The 20,869-nt window shown below is 53.0% G+C and overlaps 2 protein-coding genes across 2 annotated transcripts; both read right to left on the reverse strand.

Annotated features, from left to right (window-relative positions):
- Positions 1 to 521: 521 nt before the first annotated feature.
- Positions 522 to 5,051, reverse strand: LOC105094051 (keratin, type I cytoskeletal 15). Its single transcript, XM_010986001.3, has 8 exons — positions 4,372 to 5,051; positions 3,434 to 3,516; positions 3,197 to 3,353; positions 2,560 to 2,721; positions 2,349 to 2,474; positions 1,944 to 2,164; positions 1,366 to 1,391; positions 522 to 843 (listed from the first exon to the last, which is right to left on the reverse strand). The coding sequence occupies exons 1-8, from the start codon at positions 4,885 to 4,887 to the stop codon at positions 749 to 751; spliced, it is 1,386 nt and encodes a 461-aa protein (XP_010984303.2). The 5' UTR covers positions 4,888 to 5,051; the 3' UTR covers positions 522 to 748.
- Positions 5,052 to 10,371: 5,320 nt separating this feature from the next.
- KRT19 (keratin 19) lies at positions 10,372 to 14,051 on the reverse strand. Its single transcript, XM_010986007.3, has 6 exons — positions 13,563 to 14,051; positions 11,973 to 12,055; positions 11,582 to 11,738; positions 11,116 to 11,277; positions 10,889 to 11,014; positions 10,372 to 10,757 (listed from the first exon to the last, which is right to left on the reverse strand). Exons 1-6 carry the CDS (start codon positions 13,980 to 13,982, stop codon positions 10,503 to 10,505), a joined length of 1,203 nt encoding a protein of 400 aa, XP_010984309.1. The 5' UTR covers positions 13,983 to 14,051; the 3' UTR covers positions 10,372 to 10,502.
- Between the last annotated feature and the right edge of the window lie 6,818 nt (positions 14,052 to 20,869).

A 20,869-nucleotide genomic window follows, 5' to 3' on the forward strand; every position in this document is an offset into this window, starting at 1 on the left:
GCCCCAGCCCTGCAGCTTACTATCCATCCATCCATCCATGAAGCTTCTGGGCAAGTCATCTCCCTGACTCCCTCTATAGGTTTCTCATCTCGCCTCTAAGAGGGAATAAGAAATTAGGACCACCTGCAGTTGTATCACATGAGAACTGAGGGCGGGTGGGCCGAGCGCAGGGCCAGCCGTGCAGTGGTGAACCAATGCCGTCCACACAGGCAGGCATCTGGCAAGTGATCAGTCGATGTGTCTGGCTCTGTGCTAGGTACGCCAAACTGCTCTAAGGAACCTCGTCTCCTGTTTCCATGATCGCTTAAGGGGGTAAGCTGTATAGCAAGTCCCCTGAGCAGCCCGGTTTGTCCCAGGCACCCCAGGGACCTCAAAGAATGACTGTGCAGGGAAGAAGTCAAAGTCGGGGGAGATGACAGCACGTGGGCCCTGCGCCTCCTCAGAGGCCACCAACAAGAAAAACTGGCGTATCACCATGAGATATTTGCAAAAGGAAAAGCAATTCTTTATTGCATGGCTAGACATGGTACAAACGACCTTGTTACACAATACTATGGTTTCTTTGCACCTTCCTGCTCTAAAGGAGGTGGGAAGGCTGGGGAGGGGCACAGGGAGAGCATGCAAAGCACCCAAATAGGAGACAAGGGACCTCTGGGTCTAGAGTTTGCTCTTCTGGCCCCTCTGGCCAGCTGTCCACTGAGCATGGGGAGGGTTGGGGTGGCGGGGGCGTCTCTCTTGCACTGGGTATTTAGATTTCTCTCTTTCGAGAAGAAACCACCTTTCCGTCCACTGACTCTTCAACATTGATGCGGACTTTGCCGCCGCTGCCACCACCCAGGGAGGCTGTAGAAAGAGGGGTGAGCTTTAGAGTGGGAGACCCTCCCTGTCCTCCCTCCCACAGGACCAGGACCTTGGCTGAGCTCTGAAAGAACTGGATAGCACCCCTGAGAATGGCCATTGGCCAATCCTAGAGCTGCCAGGAGGACTGGAATTACTCAGAAAGAGGTGGGTGGTGGCAGTGGCAGGTATGCCCTGCAGTGAGCGAGAATGTCAGGGTTTTTAAGCTGCACATAAACAGGAAGTAATCATGGGCATCTTACCATAAATACATGAAAGTGAGGGCTGGGGGGAGCTATGCCCTGGACCTAGCCTTCTCAGCCTGGAAGGTTCTCAATAAATCTTCAGTCTCAACCCTACCTGGGGCTGGTAGAGGGTCCCACTGGGTAAGAGGTATCAACTGGAATGGGCATGTCCCCACCCTACTAGGATACTTGGCCTTGTTCTCCTTCCTTTCCATTCCATGGGGAATCATGGCTTAAACAGCTTCCCTCCCCTCGCAACTCAGGAAGAGTTAAGCTTTCTTACCTTCTCTGGTGCCAATACCAGCCATCCTGAAAGAGGGGAGCAGATGTAAGCAAAGGACAGAAGCTCAGGTCTCCCTAAGGGAGACCTCGGTAGACAGCTAAGCAGTCCCCCCCAGCCCCCACCCCACCCTCCTCCCCACATCTGACTTCTCTAAAGGCTGGGACGTCCTGAGAGCCCTCCAGACCTGCCACCTCTAAGCAGAGAGATTCTGACCTATGATAAAACCCCATCTATTTAATGCTGAAAGTGGAACCAGCATTAAATCCGAGACCACTAGCCCAAATGTGTCATTTACAGAAGGCACACAGGTCCAAAGAGGTGACACAACCTGCCCAAGGTAACCACCCAAAACCACAGCACAGCGTACAGAACCCATTACTCCTTGCTCTCTTCTCTTTTCACTGTACACATCGCTGTGCCCTTAGGATGATGCTCCACCCCGACCACAACCGTCCCCTACCTCATCCCCCCTCTACACCCCTGCCCCTTCTTGGGTGCAGACATCGAGGCCTGACTCCCTAAGGCTCTGCCCCCTCCGACAGCCCAGGGTCCTGCAGGTACCTTCCCACGGGACCTACTTGGCATCCTGGCCCTCCAGGAGGCTGCGGTAGGTAGCGATCTCCTGCTCCAGCCGCGTCTTGACATCCAGCAGCATCTTGTACTCCTGGTTCTGGCACTCCATCTCACTGCGGAGCTCGCTCAGCTGGGCCTCCAGGCCACTGATGAGGCCCTGGATCTGCTGCAGCTGCGTGGCGTAGCAGCACTCTGTCTCTGCCAGCGAGCTCTCCAGCCCGGCTTTCTGATGGATCAACAGACCAACAGACACCACAACAGGCTAGGCGGGAAGCCACTGAGGGCCTCTGGAGAGAGGGGCTGAATGAAGTGCAGGGAACCCCCACCCCAGAGGGAGCTGGGAAACTCCAAGGCTTAAGCAGCCATGGAGGGTGGGAGAGGCTGGAGGGGTGGGGCAGGGCGAGTCACACCATGCTGAGCTGGGACTGCAGCTCAATCTCCAGTCCCTGCATCGTGCGTCTCAGGTCTGTGATCTCTGTCTTGCTGGTCTGGATCATCTCTGTGTTGGAGGCCACCTCCTTATTCAGCTCCTCTGTCTGTAAGTAGCACACAAGAGCAGTGAGCTCCATGGGTCCCCCAGGAGCTCAGGGAGCTGGGATGGGGCAGGCAGGTCAGGCCCACCTTGCTGAAGAACCAGGCTTCTGCATCCCGGCGGTTCTTCTCCGCCATGGCCTCGTACTGCTCCCTCATCTCCGCCAGCATCCGGGTCAGGTCCATGCCCGGTGCAGCGTCCATCTCCACGTTGACCTGGCCGGCCAGCTGGCTGCTGTACTCCTTCATCTCCTGCAGGGTGGGTGGGCTCCATTCAGAGACAGAGGGCAGAAGAGAGAGCCGAGTCTGGGGTCTCCCATGTCAATCCCGGCTCCATCCCTAACTCATCCCCAGAACTTGGCTCTGCCCTGCACCCATCCTCCGCCTCTGTTTCCCACTGCACATGAAGAAGTTTGATCACACGGGCCCCTCAGCTCTGAGGGTCTCCCCTGCCCTCTAAATCCTACCAAGGGAGGACCTCAAGGCAGTAGGGTCCTTGTGTGAACTCATGAAGCAAATTAGGACAGTAGTTCCCACTGTCCACCCGGCCTGGCTACAGATCAGAGAAGAAAAGGGGTCTGGGTCACCAGAGGATGGTGCCCCTTCCTCTCCATTCTGACCACTGTTTTGCTGGGAGAGGGGCATATCTGAACCACTAAGCCCTTCAGCCAATAATGAGAAGGCCCCATTCTGCCTCCCAGCCCCCGACCCCCAGCCCCGCTCTCACCTCCTCATGGTTCTTCTTCAGGTAGACCAACTCCTCATTCAGGCCCTCGATCTGCATCTCCAGGTCGGTCTTGGCCAGGGTCAGCTCGTCCAGCACCCTGCGCAGGCCGTTGATGTCAGCCTCCACGCCCTGGCGCAGGGCCAGCTCGTTCTCAAACCTGGGAAGAAAGAGGGAACCCAAGTGAGGAAGGGTGAGGGGTCTGGGTCACTTGAACTGGGAGAGGGATGGGGGACGTACTTGAGTCTGAAGTCGTCGGCCGCCAGCCTGGCGTTGTCAATCTCCAGGATGACCCGGGAGTTGTCGATGGTGGCTGCCAGGATCTGCAGAAGATGGGGAGCTGGTGTCTAGAGGACCCCTCCTCTTCCCTGCTGCTCTCCCCACCCTGCACCCCAGGTCGGACCCCTCACTGACCATCTCCCCTCTGATACCAGCAATGGAAGCCTGTAGGGTCCAGGGCCAAAGTCCACCTTCACCTTGAGTGCTCACTACTCCATCTGCCCCCACACCTCTTCCTTGTCTCCAGAGCATGAAAGACCAAGGATCCCAGGTTGCCACTGTGGGGTGGGCTGGGTGCCCATCTCCAGGGCACTCCACTAGCCTGCCCTGTGGACAGCTCATGGTCGCTGGCCTCCGGCACACCTTGACACAGCCATACATCTACAGAACATCCCAGTCAACAGGAACCTGAGGAAGGCATTCTGTAGCTGAGGAAACCCGTCCAGGTGAGTGAAAGGTGAGTGAGTGGGTGGCAGAGCCCACAACCAGATCCAGGTCTCCTAAGTCCCGGCAGTGCTTTTGCCACCAAAGTCACCCAAAAGGTGAGGCAGGCGGTCCTGGCATTCAGGACTCCCAGAGCTCCACTCCCAGTCTTGCAAAAGAAGCAAAGGAATGCTCCAGTCAAAGTCCTGCAGGGCATGCACTCTGCCCCCACCTCAGCCTACGCTGGTCCCCACCAGATTCCCAGGATACCCAGCACTGCCAGATTGAGCGGATGTGTGCTGCCAGCGTCCGCACCTGGAATGCAATCCCCGAACTCCAAGTTTGCAGAGGTCACACACCGACAGTCACTGCCTGGGCAGGAAAGGATTTCTTCCAGACAGCCGGAACACTGCTGGTAGAGATGTGTGCAGGGCACCAGCCACCTGCTCCCCTCTCCCTGACCCCCAAGGACTCACCTTGTCCCGGAGCTCTTCTATGGTCTTGAAGTAAGGGCTGTAGTCACGCTCCGGGCTGGTGGGGCTCTGCTTCTGGTACCAGTCGCGGATCTTCACCTCCAGGTCAGCGTTGGCCTCCTCCAGGGCACGCACCTTGTCCAGGTAGGAGGCCAGGCGGTCATTGAGGTTCTGCATGGTGATCTTCTCATTGCCGGAGAGGAGGCCACCATCGCCACCACCGAAGTCACCAAAGCCACCACCAAAACCCCCACCAAAGCCACCTCCAAAGCCACCTCCAAGGCCACCTCCAAAACCTCCACCCAAACCACTACCAGCCCCTCCACCCAAGCTGCCCCCGTAGCCCCCTCCTGACCCCGAGGAGACAAACCTAGCAGAAGAAGCTGTGATGCTACGGCTTCCACCTCCCCCATAGTGGCTCCTGCCGCCAAAGCCACCTCCCCCAGCCAGGAGGGAACCCCCTCGGGTAGAGCCACCCCCAAGGCTGGAGAAAGAAGTCTGCAGAAATGTGGTGCTCATGGCCAGGCAGCAGCCCCAAGCTCTCAGCAGTGCAAGAGAAGCTGGTGGGAGGCACGGGCAGGGCTGAGACCCAGGCACTGTGCCTGTCACCCCCCAGCCACCAGCTCCTTATATACCCCTCTGCGGGTGTTGTGGGACCGCGTCTCCTCCCCCAAAAGGGAAGCCAACTCCTTCTGCGTTCCCGGCAAACACAGCTGCCTGCACACCTCGATGTGGCCAGTGTGGGGGTTTTCTTTTCTTTCTTTCTTTCTTTTTTTTTTTTTTCCCCCTTGATGCAACAAAGGAGATGATTCAGAATGTATGGTGTTTTCCCCCCGGGGCCATGGTTTTAACACCTGAATTACAGGTTCATCTCTGCACTCCAGGAGAGCACGGAGAGGAGTGAACTCCCATCACATCTCCCAGGCCTGTGAGAGGCTCCAGCCAACTCCGCCCATTGCCAGGCTTCTCTGCTGCCCCCTCTGAGCCCGGAACCCTCACCCCAGAACGGCTGACGCCTTGCTCTCAGTTTGGGAATCCACTTTTCACCAGTGCCCTGTGCTGTCCCTCAGAGCCTGGGCATGAGCCCGCGGGGCTCTGGGGATTGGTGGGCAGAGGCATGTGGAGGAATGCAAGCCCACGGGGACAGGCTGAGGACAGGAGAGGGATCTTGAGTCAAGTTGCAGCTGAGGTGACCAGAGGTGCCAGCATCTGTCACTTCCCTGATGCTGCAAATGGACATTTTTCCTCCACCCCCTCCCCCTCTCCCCCACCTGCAGCCCCCCTCCTGCTTCTCCAGTGCCCCCCAGCCCCACTGCACTGGAAGTCTCACAAAAGCCAGCAGGCTCAGGGCTGACATGGGGCTGATAGATCATCCTACCACCTGCCAACTACATGTCACCGAACCTTCGCCTTGCTGCAGGGACGAGTTGGGGCAAACCTCTGCAGATAAGACGGGAACAAGTTCCAGAAAGCCCCTGCCTTCTCCAGGGAGAGGCATGTTGCTGCACAGCGGGACCAGATTAACCCCATTTGTCCTGCCAAGAGCCGCCGCAGGGCTGAGGAGGGACCCAACCCAGAGGGCTGCACGTGCTTGAGCACTTTGAGGAGGGAGGGGAGAAGGAGGCCCGGCAGGCAGACTGGAAGTCACCTCGGAGATTTTTGAAGGCCAAGGCACCACTTCACAGAGCAGGATGCTGAGGCCGGAGAGGGGAGTCCAACACTCAGGAGAGCGTGTTCCTCTGCCACCAGCTCAGGGGCCCGCTTTCCTGGGATACCTGATACCTGTGGGAGTACCCCTGGAGCCAGGCCTGGCCCTAAGTCTGCAGCTCCAGGGTTGAGAGAGAGCCAGGGGTGGGGAAGTGAGCAAGACTAGACTGGAGAGTCAGGAGGGGGGGTTCCTGGCCCAGGCCTTACAGCACCATGAAGTGGACAGAGCCCTGGAGCCCCTTGGGTCTGGGTTCAAGGCTGGTTCTATCAGTTGCCACTTGTAAAAACCTTCGGCATGGTACCTTTCAAGTCTCAGTTTCCTTGGAGCAACTGGAAACTTTCAACTCCCACTTCCAGGGAAGCCCGAGGCCCAAAAGTGCCCATCCTGCCTCCTCTTGGCTCCCCATCTTATGAAGGGCCAGAGAGCGTGGTGCACATCTAGTACCTGGGACTTCCAAGGACCCTCAGCAGGAGGAACTTTTGTCCTTGAGCATCAGATATACCCCATGATTGAGCATCGTACCCTTCCATATCCTACCACACCCAGCACCTCTTGGGCAATGCAGATCTTTGTTATTATTGCTCTAATAGGAGTAATTTCTTACTTCCACTGCATACTTCACGGTTTACAAGATATTTTTGCTTCCACGCCTCCAATCCTCACATCTCAGAAGACGATCCCTGCCCCTATTTCAGAAGGAATTGGGGCTCAGAGAGGGAAAGCGATTTGTATAAGGTGGCACAGCTAGTAAGAAGGCTTCGCCAGGACTCAGTGGATCCCCTGACCCCCACTCAAACAAGGAATAAGAAAGAAGGCTCATCCCCACAGACCCCAGACTCCTGCACCTGAGTTAAGATGTCAGAAGCGGGGTGCAGTCCTGGGGCGTAGGGGCAGACTTCTCACCCAGCATCACCGTCAGCCGGGCCTCGCAGTGCTGAACCCAGACAGTGCGGTATTGTCTCATGGGTGGGAGGATACTGTCTTTTCCTCTGAAAGAAAAATAATCAAACTCAGATCAGCCATAGCTCATTAAAGCCTCTGCAGACATTACGGCCCCAGCAATTACCATGAACAATTACGTACCGTCAGCCCTGGGTGAGGGAGGGCTGGAGCCCCGCCAACCTCTCTCTGCACCCTGACTCCCCTCCAGCAGCCCCTCAAGATAGCTTTCCCTACACTCTCAGGACCAGGCCAGGCGGCAGCTGGCCCAGTCTTGAATCCCTGGTTTCGGTCCAAACAGCTCCTATGAGCTCAAGGTCTGTGTGCCTGGGGCCTACGCATTAGGGCCAGGAGGGGACAGCTGGATGAGGGCAAAGATCAAGCTCCATTTGGCCCTAGTCCAGACTGTGGCCCCAGGCCCTGCCCTAGGCAGCCCACCCAGGATGCCAATTTCTGTCCTTCGCCCACTGCAGACAGAGGCTATCCACAGAGCCGGCCTTCTGTCCTGGGGATGGGACGATGCAGCCCAGCAGAAGGAGCCTGGGCTGGACTCCACCTCTGGGTGTGACTCAACGTCTCCGACCCAGGTTCCCAACTTAATATTGGGCCATTTTCCCATTTATATGAAGTACTGAGCAGAGTCAAAGTCATAAAGATGGAAAGTGTAATGGCAGTTGCCAGAGTTGGGGAGGGAGAGTGGGGAGTTATCGTTTACTAGGGATAAAGGTTCATCTTTACAAGATGGAAAGAGTTATGAGGATGGAGGGTGGTGATGGTTGCACAACAGCGTGGGTATATTTAATGCCACATAACTGTACACTTAGAAATGGTTAAGATGGTAAATTTTATGTTGTGTATTTTACCACAATAAAAAAAAAAGAAAGAAAGAAAAACCCCACTGACCCCAGTAACAACGACCCCAGCTACAGGGCCACAGTGAGCATTTGATGGCCCATGGGGAGTGGAGGTCTCCATAAATGTTAGAGTCCACCCTCACCTCCTCTGCTCCCCAGGGAGATGCAGGGGGCAGAGAGAATATACACCCTGGGGCCTGGAGAATTCCTCGTTTCTCATTTATTAGTTATGTGGCTTTGGATAATCAAGCCTCCTCTCTCTGAGCCTCCGTCTACCAATCAGGAAAACGGGAATAACTCCAGCCCAGGCTGACTCACATGAATGGAGCAAGAAGATGGGCCGGAAATGCTTGCAAACTGAAGTGGTCATGAGAACCAGCCTGGAAAAACCTCACTCCTCAAATCCCCTCCCCCTTCGTCTCTCTCCCTCTCCTCTATCCCAGCTGCTGTGTCAACACACTATCCCTAGTTTCAGCTCCCAGACTGAGACAGAAGTGTCCCCACCCTCCACACACACACATACACACGCACAAAGGCAGGCTTTATTCCTGACACCCAAACCTGCGACCCAGCCACCAGCCCCACCTGTGTGGGCCCAGACCCCACCCCACAGCCACATTCCAGGGGCCTCTGGAGCATAGGGGAGGGTTTCAGCTGTGACAACAACAGAGGCTTTCATGAACAGGGAACAAATACCTCTGGGCAGTCCCAGCCTGGAGGTGCAGCATGGCCTCTGGCCCCTAGCTCCAAGGCCTCCTAAGTTAAGAGGGAAAGAGGGAACGTGGGTGTTGATGGATAGCTGGGGGAGTGGCGGAAGGGCTCCCGGCCCAGGGCTGCAGCAGGGGTAGAGGAAGAGCTGGGCTCTTTGGTCACCAGCCTGTGATTTGGAGCAAGTGAATGACCCTCGCCAAGGCCCATGGGAAAATGGCAGAAAGGGCACCTGCTTCAGGATGAAGGGTCTCAGGCCTCCTTGGCCCAGTGCTGCACAGCCTGTGCCCCTAGAGAAGACCTTCTAGGAGGGTGGGGTAGCGCTTCTCCACTGACCCCTCCCTCACAGGGCCGGCCTCCTGTCACAGACAGATGCTCGGGCCCTGCGCAGCCCACTCAGCCTGAACCTCTCAGCTGGAGTAAGTGGGACTTCTTATTTACCTTTACTTGGCCTCCGTTTTTGGCAGCTGAGCCATAAACCACAGGGGCAGGACCGTACCCACCCAAGGGCAGAGCTGAACCAGGATACTGGGACTTGGTGTTCCTTTGTGGACCCAGGACCAGCCCCAGGCAAGCCAGGTTGGGGGTCATTGTGGGAGGTCTGGGTCACGGCTGGGTCCTATTCCAGGCTCTGGGCCCAGGTATGGGCTGGTGGGCGTAAGGGGCTGACACGGGGCTGCCCAGGGATGGATGGAGGTGTCCATGCACGCACACGCACACGCACACACGCCAACGGGCACACCACACCCTCCCCAGCCAACCTCTGAGCAGATGCCTGCCCCCGTTACCCAGGCTCTGACCCCAAAGCCCCAGTTTCTCCTTCAGTTAGGTGGAGAATTGTGTCAGGAGGAATTGCCTCAGGGGTTCCTCTGAACTTGCTTTGTCCCAGAACAAGACTAGACTGTACTGAGGAACTGGTACGAGTCGTGTCATCCTAGGAGACAGGGGGGCAGGGTTGGCATTGTAGGTTAAGAATTAAGAAATGGGTGGAGGGATAAATTGGGAGTTCGAGATTTGCAGATACTAACTACTATATATAAAATAGATAAACAATAAAGTCCTACTGTAGAGCACAGGGAACTATATTCAGTATCTTGTAATAGCCTATAATGAAAAAGAACATGAAAAGGAATATATATCTATATATGTATAACTCAATCGTTATGCTGTACACCAGAAATTAACACAACATTGTAAACCAACTATCCTTCAATTTAAAAAAAATAATAAATAAATTAATAAATAAATAAGAAAGTGCCAACAAGCAGAAAAAAAAAATCAGTAAATGTAGATTCTGGTCTTAGCTCTGCCAGGTAGTCACTGTGAGGCGTTGGGCAAGCTACTTAACCTCTCTGAGCCTGTTTTCCTGCTCTGTAAGATGTCACTCATACTATATTACATGGTACATAGTAGGTGCTCAGCAAGCATTAATTACACCTACACAAACACACACCAACCCTTGTAGGGAAGTACCATAGTCAGAAAACTAAATCTGGAAGCAAAAACCAGTTTCAAATCCTACCTTTGCTAGGTGTTAGAACAGTTACCTGTACCACCAACCACCTCGCCCCTCTGGGCCTGAGTTTACCCCTCTGTAAAGTGGGAGCAATGCTTAGTTCACAAGTTTGTTTTAAGGAACAGGTAAGATGAATGAAGACGGAATAACCGTAAGAGTTGGAGTTTGTGTGCGACCCCCTCTTCCCTTTCCTGGGACAGGGTGGATGGACTCTGTTTCAAACAAAGCCAAACAGTGCCAAGGCCCGGCCCATGGGCTGAAATAACAAACCCAGCAACCTTCTTCCCTTAGGCCATAAAGTTTTATTGGCAGCTCAGGGGGAGAGCCAGGGAAGGGTCCCTCCCCTCTTACGCCCCTACCCAGGGGAATCCCTCTGCAGGAGGGCAGGAAGCCGAGGGGGCCACTGGACTCAGAGGACCTTGGGCAGGGACAGGTCATTGTAGTAGGCGTCCTGGCCCTCCAGCAGGTTTCGGTAGGTGGCGATCTCCTGCTCCAGGTGGGACTTGATGTCCATGAGCTGCTGGTACTCCTGGTTCTGCCGCTCGGTGTCGGCTCGCACGTCGCTCAGCTGGGCTTCGAGGCCGCTGATCAGTGCCTGGATCTGTGCCAGCTGGGCTCCAAAGCGAGCCTCTGTTTCTGCCAGGGTGCCTTCCAGGGCGGCTTTCTGAGGGCAGGAAGAGGGAAGGAGTCTCAGCCGTGCCTGGTGCTGAGAGAGGGCATGGGCACAGCCACCACCCAGACTGCCCAAGGCTGCGAGGACACGAGGGTGCTTCCCACAGGGCAGAGGGCACAGACCATGCTGAGCTGAGACTGCAGCTCGATCTCCAGACCCTGGAGGGTGCGTCGCAGGTCGGTGACCTCCGTCTTGCTGATCTGCAGCTGCTCTGTGTGGCCAGCGACCTCCTTGTTCAGCTCCTCAGTCTGCAGTGAGGGGAGGCAGAGGGAATAAGCCAGGGAATATTAAGCCCTCTCTCCTTGCCTGCCACCTCCCCACAGGGCACCTGCCTCCTTCCCCTCCGTACCTGGCTGGTGAACCAGGCCTCAGCATCCTTCCGGTTCTTCTCAGCCATGACCTCATATTGGCTTCTCATGTCACTCAGGATCTTGGCTAGGTCGACGGCCGGAGCGGAATCCACCTCCACGCTGACCTGGCCACCCACCTGGCCCCTCAGGACACTGATTTCCTGGAAAGAGACAGCAGAGGTGGGCATGTCAGGGCCCAGAGCCTGCTGGGCCTGGGCCAGGTCACTCCCCCATCCCCCAGGCCATTGGGGGCTGGTTTCCAGATGCAGATCTAGGAGTGCTGACTGGGGGAGAGACAAGGTCACCACCATCCCCTGCTAGAACCCTTGAGAGCCATGCTACACACCTAGGGCCATGTTGAGGATGCAGCAAAAGTGGCCAGAGTCAGAGGATACAGAATAAAAAATTGTCTTCAGTCCTGAGAAGCTGGACTGGGATGGACAGGAGGTCCAGCTTGAAACCCACCTCCTCATGGTTCTTCTTCAGGTAGGCCAGCTCTTCCTTCAGGCCTTCAATCTGCATCTCCAGGTCGGTCCTGGCCAGGGTCAGCTCGTCCAGTACCCTGCGCAGGCCGTTGATGTCGGCCTCCACGCTCATGCGCAGGGCCTGCTCTGTCTCGAATCTTTCAGAGGGAATATTTGCAGTCAGGTCAGCATTTCCTCTGTACCTCTGAAGACATCCACACCTCTCCAGGGTTCAGGAGTCCGTGGAGGGCTGTGCTTCAGACTAGCTGGGGTGAGTGAGGGCAGAGTCCATCCCCCCCCACTGCCCTGAGCCCCAAAAAGGCTTGAGATTGCCCCCCTCCATTGCTCTGGCTTCTGCAGCCGCCACCCCACCCCAAGTCAGAGATGCTCACTTGGTTCGGAAGTCGTCTGCAGCCAAACGAGCATTGTCGATCTGCAGGACTATCTTGGAGTTCTCAATGGTGGCACCAAGAATCTGGAAGGCAGAAAGCAGGAGGTTGGCACCAGTTCAGCCTCCTGGCCCTACCCACCTACTTTCCCCTAGGAGAGAGAGGAGTATTACACATGACCCCACTCCCTAGAGACCAAAGCCCCAGCCAATCCAGGCTGCCCATCAGCCTGCTCTCTGGAAGGCCTTGGAATCAGTCCAGGCCCAGGAGCTGGAGAAGGAGAAACCACTGCCAGGGAGGCTAAGCCAGGAGGTAGGAGGTAGGCGGAAGGGCAGGGAGGTAAGCCTGGGGGTAAAGTTGGGAAACCTGCACCCAGGGAAACTCTAAATGGTCTTAGGGAGGCAGCCTCTAGTGATCTGCAGACCAGATGCAGGGAAGCACGGGGGTTACCCCGTTGTCTTTTGTTCGTACCCCCTACTCAAGTCACATTTTGCCTTTAGGGAAAGGAATTCCTTTTGTTGAGCATCTATTACATGCCGGCACTCTGCACCTCATCTTTCAGGTAAAATATATTTTCTAGTGCAGGTCGAAATCTTCAAAGTGTGAAAGCATTATCCTAGTTTACATCTCTAGCTCTCCCTCATCGATGGATCTGGTCTAAGCCCCAGCACCCAGCACCATGCCAGGCACAGGCAGGGCGTGGGGCTATGTTGGGGGGCGGCTGTGCGTTTGGAGACTCAATATGTGAGGCTGTTAAATGGCCCACTGGCTTCTGAAACATTTCTTCTGGACTGAGTTCAAAGCTCTGAGTTCTTCCCTGTGGGTGGAGACCAAGCCCCGACCCTCCGGGCCCCTGAGTGCCCCCCAGCAAGAGCCTGCAGCTTGGATGTGGGGTCCCCACTTACACAGAACTACTAATGCCCGTGGTCCTCTCCCTAGAGGTCTTTCTCAAGCTCGGCATGTCCCTCCCTTACTCCGTCCAGGGACCACAGCATATGTCCCTCCATAACCAGGGGCCATAACTGCCTCTCCCTTTCTTCCTACAGCTCCTCTAAGTCCCATATGGCCCCCTGCGCAGGGGAGGGGCTTCAGCCTGAGCGTGATGGAAACCAGATCTGTCCTGCCAGAGAAAAGGAAAGCAGAGGGCCCCACACCGGGGCAGCAGAGGGCAGGTCTGGGCCGGGATGGACCAGATTCCTCCCTGGCCAAACTCTTGCATTTCCCTGTTGCGACAGCAGCTCAGGTCTAGACCTCAGGGGAGCCCATCTCCTCCCACTCCTTCTGACCCCTCTTCCCCGACCCGCGCGCGCGCCTTCTTCTTCCTGCCCTCTAGCTCCCCACACTAACCCGTCCCCGTTCCCCGCCCCCATCCCGCCCCCGGGCTTCCCCTTCCTGTCCCCATTGTCCAGCGCCTCCTCACCTGCCCGAATCCCTGTGCCCCACCCTGCGGGCCCTCCCACGTCCTACCGGGCTCGCTCCCGCCCCAGCCGGGAGGTGGCTCGGGCGCCCGCCGCCCCCACCTTGGGCCTCGCCCGGCCCGCGGGGCTGGATATTCGCGGCAGGTGCACTTTCCGCGGCCAGGCCACCGCCCACCTTGTCACGAAGGTCCTCGATGGTCTTGAAGTAGTGGCTGTAGTCGCGGGCGGGCCCGGGCCCCTGCTTCTGGTACCAGTCGCGGATCTTCACCTCCAGGTCGCCGTTGGCCATCTCCAGGGCGCGCACCTTGTCCAGGTAGGAGGCCAGGCGGTCGTTAAGGTTCTGCATGGTCACCTTCTCGTTGCCCGCCAGCAGCCCGTCGGAGCCGGCCAGGGCGCCCGCATAGCCCGCGCCGTAGCCCCCGGAGGAGGACGAGGACACGAAGCGGGCGGAGGACACCGACACGCCGCGGCCGCCCGAGCCCCCATGGATGCTGGGAGCTCGGAAAGCGCCTCCCGCCCCGAAGCGCACGGAGCCACCGCCCAGACCCCCGAAGGACGAGGTGGCCGACGACTGGCGATAGCTGTAGGAAGTCATGGCGAAGCAGGACGTGGACGACACTGGCCGGAGTTGCTGCGGTCGGCAGGAGGAGTGGCGAGGCCCTCACCTGGTGCCTTTTATGCCCTGGGCGGGCGGGAGAGGGGGAGGGGGATGGTGTCAGGCGGATATCAGAGCGCCAGGAATTTGCAGACTCCTGAGTGCAAATACAGGCACTCTCCCCATTGGTCAGGTCCTGGTTCTGCTTCCAACTCTCCCCTCCCAGAGGCCAGAGGCTCCTACCCTCCAGAGAGCTGCCCCACCCAAGCCCACTCCGAGCCCCAACCACACTCCGCTGCACACTCATTCCGATCTTGATCCTCACCCCCACTACACGTATGTTTAGACAATGCTCCCTGAAATTCACAAGCTGGTCTGTCTCCATTAAGATCACCCAGAGTTTGAGACACCCCCCCAGTACAGTCTCTCTGAGAGTATACTCCTACCTGTTCGTCCTCCCCCAGTGATCACTCACTCAGAGTCCCCCCCCATCATATTCTGAGCCCTTTCCTTGTGATCAAAATTAACCCCCCAAGATACATTCCCCTGATTCCTACACCCCACTCAGAATTACAGTCTCTCAGAACCTGTCCCTTGGAGATCACCCATACCCTGACTTCCCCAAAGTCCCCCAGATGACGAGCTCTGAGCTGCGACCTCCCAGGCCTCCTGAGACAAAGCTGCCCCACCCTGCTGTGGCCAAAGGTGACAGTAGGCCCCTGGGAACAGCTGTTGGGAGGGGTCCTGCAGTTGGGCTGTAAAAGGCACCTTCAGGCCCCAAGCTCAAGCCTGACCTCCACCTGGGGGCTGACCCCTACACAAGGATTCTCATCACCCATTCCCTGCACCAGGGCAACCCTAAACGCTGCAACCCCCAAAACATGCATTCAACCCAGACTAAGTGACATGCTTTAACTGAGTCATTATGAGGATCTGAGTAACTCACTCGCCCAGGGGACTTTTACCACCTGCACTCAGAGACCAAATGGAATCCCTCCCTCCTTGTGGCATCTCGAAGGAGGGTGTCAGAGGCTGAATCCTCCTGTGCCTAATAGTCCAGTCCCAGCATGGGGATGAATGAATGGATTTCTGGGGTGGGCGTCCACGTGCAACGTTTTGATAATAGAGGAAGGAGCCCCTCCTCTCCACACACAGCCCCCCCAGCCCACTCTTCATCCAGCTCAACAATTCCACCCACGTTTTTGGTTGCCTTGGAGACTCCTGCCCCCGCCAGACACTGCAGGGCCCCGCAGCATCCTTACCCCAGTTCCTGTCCCCAAAGACCTCACTCCTCAGAATTGCCCCCATGGTTCCTTCCTTACATCAGAGCGTGGTGTCCTTACATCAGAGCAGCCACCCAGTCTCAGGACAGAAGCCCTATGCCTTTTGACAGCATGTTAGGGAGATAAGCCAGTTACTCTCAGTTTTCCCCATGAAATCTCAGCCCTCCCCTCTGCATATGACCCCCTGGGTCACCGGTGGCTAAATGAAGGCTTGTCCTCAGCCTTTGAAACCAGTCCCCAATAAACTGTCTTCTAGCTACCTATTTAACCAGGAACAGGGGCAGGAAACCCCACCTACACAGCCCTAAGCCACCAGGAACAGCCTGAGCCACTAGGAAGGCCAGTGTGAGGCTGTTTAAACCAGTGAAATCAGACCTGCAAGTGGGTTCTGGGACTCTCAGGGGGAGGAAGACTCCAGGCCCAGAAAGCAGGGTGTGGCTGGCCCTTCTCAAAGGTTGTAGCCACCAGGGCTGGTCTGACATGAGTCACTATTTGGCCCTGAGGAGGAGGCCTGCTCCTGGTGGGGGAAGGGGGAGATTGGCCAGATAGTTGCTACGCACCCCAAGCCCCAGCTGGAAATCTCTGATTTCCTGGCCTGATAGGAGGGTTTTGGGAAGGGACTTTGTATTAGGAAATAAAGAATAGGACCAACAGTTCTCCCCCTAAAGATTAAGGGATTGTGAGCTCCCTGAACTTCAGAGGAGCCTAGCGTCCCAGCCTCTACCCCAGAGCCTAATCATAAAAACAGTTGACTGCAGAGGAGTACAGTTTACAAAGCCTTTTCAGACCTCACTGGATCCTCATAGCAGCCCAGTGGAAATGGTATTCTTATCCCCATTTTACAGATGAGGAAACTGAGGCTTTGAGAGAGACAGTGACTTGCTGGAGGTTCACAGCCAAAAGGGTCAGATTCTGGCTCCCAGCCTCTTAACTCTCAGCCACGAGGGCCTGGTTTCCTGAGTGCGACAGAGGCCATGATCTCTTTTCCAAGAACGTCCCAGCTCCGAAACAACTCCTTCGGGTCTCTTTCCCCCAAATCCTAGGCTAACTCCAAAGGCAGTCAGCCCCAGGCTGAAGTGCTGGCTGGGGTCTAGAGGATCTCCTGCTCCCACTCGCTGGCCAAGACAGCGTCTAGCACCTTCCACCATGAGCTGTGTGGCTTTTAAACATTCTCTGACACATCAAGAACTCAAGAGAACAGTTTGTAAAAGGCTGCCCTCCCCAGAGATGGAGCTGAGACACAAGCCACTGTTCCCATTCACTAAACAGACTGTCTGCAAGCAACATCCTTGATCTGCTTCTAATTGGTAAGGGCAGAACCTGAAGGAAGGAGCTGCCTTCCTAAGCCCTGGTCTCCAGGATGGGGGCCTGCGGTCTGCAGGGGAGGGGCACACGGGCTCAGGAGTGATGAGAAGGGAATGTTTGAGCACGAAGGGATTCCAGAGAGGAAACGGCTTGTTTCTGCAGAGCCCAGGACCGGGAAAGGGGGTCCATAGTCAGCTAGGATCAGAAACACTGCTGTCCCCACTTCCTTTTGGAGATGCACAATGCGCCGTACCAAAGGCTCCAAAAACCTCAGTCCTTCATTTATAAAACAGGGATGATGATGATGACGATAGTAATAATAACAACCTAGTTCATGGAATTGTTTCAATGGTTAGATAAATGCTAATTAGACAGATAGTAATATACTATTTAATGATAATATTACAGGGGAAGGATATAGCTCAGTGGTAGAGTGTGTACTTAGCATGCATGGGGTCCTGGACTCAATTCCCAGTACTTCCATTAAATAAATAAATAAATAAATCAATAAATCAATCAATCAATCAATCAATCAATCTAATTACTTCTCCCTCCAAAAAATTTTTTTAAAGCAATAATATTACATAATAATACTTATTATTATATCATTATATAATGTACTGTATTATCATTATATATCTATTATATCATTAGGTATTATTACTTAACTTTGCTTAATCAGCATTTCCCAAATATACTGGACCATGGAATCTTTTGTCAGGTAAGGCCTATTAACAATCCATATATCACAGGAAAATCCGATCCAGTCCGAGGAAGCTCAAGGAGTTAAGTGACTCATCTGAAATCACATGGCTAACTTGTGCCCAGGTTCTGAGGCCAACCATTCTCTCTGTACCTCCCCCTGGACGTACCCTAGAAGCTTCTTACACTAGAGCAAGTGCAGATTGCAGTTCCCAGAGAGGAGAGATTAAAGGTGGGAGAGTTCTCATCATCCCTGCAGAAATGAAATAGTGGTTGGGGACCACTGGAAACAAGTGAGAGACCTAGTACTTGGAAAGAACAAAATGATGTAATGATGATGACAATCATGGTGACAATAATAGTGATGGATGACGAAGATGATAATGGTGACAGCCAGCATCTACTATATCAGCCACTATGTTAAACACCTTGTATACATTATCAGCTAATCCTGTGACTTAAAGTATTATCATCCCCATATTACAGATGAAAAAACTGAGGCTCAAAAAGGTTATTAACTTGACCAATGTCACACAAGGAAGTAGTGGACCCAGGATTCAAGCCCAGATTTTTAACTCTCTAAAGCTACAGTCCCAACTACTAACTCTGTTCCTCTAATGGGTTGAGAGTCAAGGTGACTTCTTCCACTGGCCTGGAAAAAAGATCGAGTTGGGAAAGTCATAGTATCACCTGCCAAGGTCCTAATTTGTTCTCTGTGCTTGGATGCACAGTTATTTATCCGGTCAGTTAGTGGGTCATACAGGCAAGACTCAGAGTTCAGCCTCAAAAATGGACTCGTGTACACAAACAGAGCAGAAGTCACAAGCTGGAGGAGAGACAGGTAAAAGGGTGCAAGACTTCATGATCTTGCTTTTTGCATAAATTGGTAACCCTGTATGACCCAGGAATCCCGCTCCTGGGCATAAATCCAGAAGGAACCCTACTTCAGGATGACACCTGCACCCCAATGTTCATAGCAGCACTATTTACAATAGCCAAGACATGGAGACAGTCTAAATGTCCATCAATGGATGACTGGATAAAGAAGATGTGGTACATTTATACAATGGGATACTACTCAGCCATAAAAACTGACAACATAACACCATTTGCAGCAACATGGATGCTCTAAGTGAAGTAAGCCAGAAAGAGAAAGAAAAATACCACATGAGATCGCTCATATGTGGAATCTAAAAAAAAAAAACACAAAACAGCATAAATACAGAACAGAAATAGATTCATAGACATAGAATACAAACTTGTGGTTACCAAGGGGGCGGAGGGTGGGAAGGGATAGACTGGGATTTCAAAATTGTAGAATAGATAAACAAGATTATACTGTATAGCACAGGGAAATATATACAAGATCCTATGGTAGCTCATGGAGAAAAAAATTTGACAATGAATATATATATGTTCATGTATAACTGAAAAATTGTGCTCAACACTGGAATTTGATACAACATTGTAAAGTAATTATAAATTAATAAAAAAAAGTTAAAAAAATAAAAAATTTAAAAATAAAAAAATAATAAATTGATAACCCTTACCTAAACACCATCTCCTTCCCAGGGTCATCAGGGTCATCAGCACGGGATGTTCGGGTACTTTGTCAGCCACTCCTCCATTCAGCAAACATGTATCAAGTCCTACCCTCTATTTGCCAGACAAGATGCAAGAAGTAAACACAAGCTTCTCCTGCCTCTGAAAGGCTAACAGTCTGACCAGGGATTATACAGACATTTATTTTGATGAAATGTCATAGATTGAATACCCACATTAATCTTTGCTCCTTCCTAAAACCCTATTAAGCAGAAAGTTAAGGAATATTTTAAAAGAATAAAAGAAAAGACAGCAGAAGATCAGAAATGTCCACAAAAATTTCAAAACTCAAAATGGTGACTAAAAGCAGACAAGAAGCTGAGACCTAGGGCTTGGGAGCAGAAGGAGGAGGCAGAGGAGGTGAGGGCCGGAAGTCCACAGAAGGAAACAGATTCTCAGCACAAGACCCAGAAGTTCGGGGATTAGGGCACCAGGGACCCTGAAAGGAGAAGTAGAAGATGGAACTATGAGCAGGGCAGGCTGGAAGTTTCTATAAACATCACCAGGTTCTCCTCCCAGATCTCCAGCCCAACCGAGGACACCAGGAGAAGATGGGAGATTCACTCTTCCCCGTTAGACTGGCAAAATTACAAAGTTTGATAATGTCAAGTGTTAGGGAAGCTGAGAAAAAAAACTCCCTCAAACACATGAGTGGAGGGCAGTTTATAGCAACCACTTTGCAGGGCGATTTGGCAGAGTCTTCCATTAAAAAAATCCACACCCCCTGCAAGCCCCAGTTCCACTCTTCCGTATTGACCCAAAGAACCCTTTGTTCATCTATTCAGGGAGGCATAAAAGATACTCTCTGAGGCATTGTTTGCAATAAAGGAAAGATAGAAACAACCACAAGTAGCTAGCGGGACAGTTGAGTCAACTATGTAACATTCACATTATGCGAGAAGCAATTAACAGAATGAGTAATGTCAATTGTTTAGTGACTTGAAAAACACTAAGAACCAGTTGTTGGGTAAAATAAAAGTGGTGGGAGAACAATACATATGACGTGATAAATTAATGCCGCCATATGCTTAAAAATGACTTATTCCCATAGGGACATATGAATATACATGTAAACACATAAATAAGGAAGGAAACACACCAGACTGACAACAAGGAATTCCTTGGAGAAAAGCTGTTGGAAGGATAGTAGTCAGGGGAACCCAAGCTCCGTCTCTGCTATTTTCATTCTTATGAGAATGTATTTATGCAAACTATGGTTACCAAAGGGGAAAGGGGTGGGAGATGAGGGATAAATTAGGAGTTTTAGATTAACATATATTAACACTACTGTATATAAAATAGATAAACAACAAGGTCCTACTGTAGAGCACAATATCTTGATATTCAATATTCAATATCTTGTAATAACCTATAATGGAAAATAATCTGAAAAAGAATATATGTATATATGTATAGTTTTAACTGAATCACTTTGCTGTACACCTGAAACTAACACAGCATTGTAAATCAACTATACTTCACTTTTAAAAACTCTAAAATTTTTTAAAAGAATGTATTTATGTGTTACTAGTTAATTAAGAATTATTCATTGCTAATTAAAAATAATGTTTTAGAAAACACTAGATGATGGACATTTAGAATTGGCCATATTTAATGTAGTAAATCCCTCTTCCCCTCCCTCAGCACACGCCCCAGACCTCTTTGCCCCCACTCATACTCACTGACACTCTAGTCTCGAATTAGAAAAGGAGTGGCAGATGTGCGGAGAAGAGAGGCCCCCACTAAAGGTTTCTAGGCTCCTGTCCCCACTCCTGGGTCCTTTACTCTGATTTTCCCTCTTTATGAAGCAAGAGGGTGAGAAGGGAAGAGAAGGTGGCCAAACTTTCAAGAGGGACTTTCAAAGGGAAGAATCTGGGTTCAAGAGGGCTCCTTCAGTTTGGATGACTTGGACCTGGAGGGGGAGGCCTTGCCAGCTTGGGCTCCCCAAGGATCAGAAACTTTAGGAACATCCGGTGTCACCCTCTGGCAGGGACC

Source organism: Camelus dromedarius, chromosome 16 (assembly GCF_036321535.1).
Source record: "Camelus dromedarius isolate mCamDro1 chromosome 16, mCamDro1.pat, whole genome shotgun sequence".
Classification (NCBI taxonomy): Eukaryota; Metazoa; Chordata; class Mammalia; order Artiodactyla; family Camelidae; genus Camelus; species Camelus dromedarius.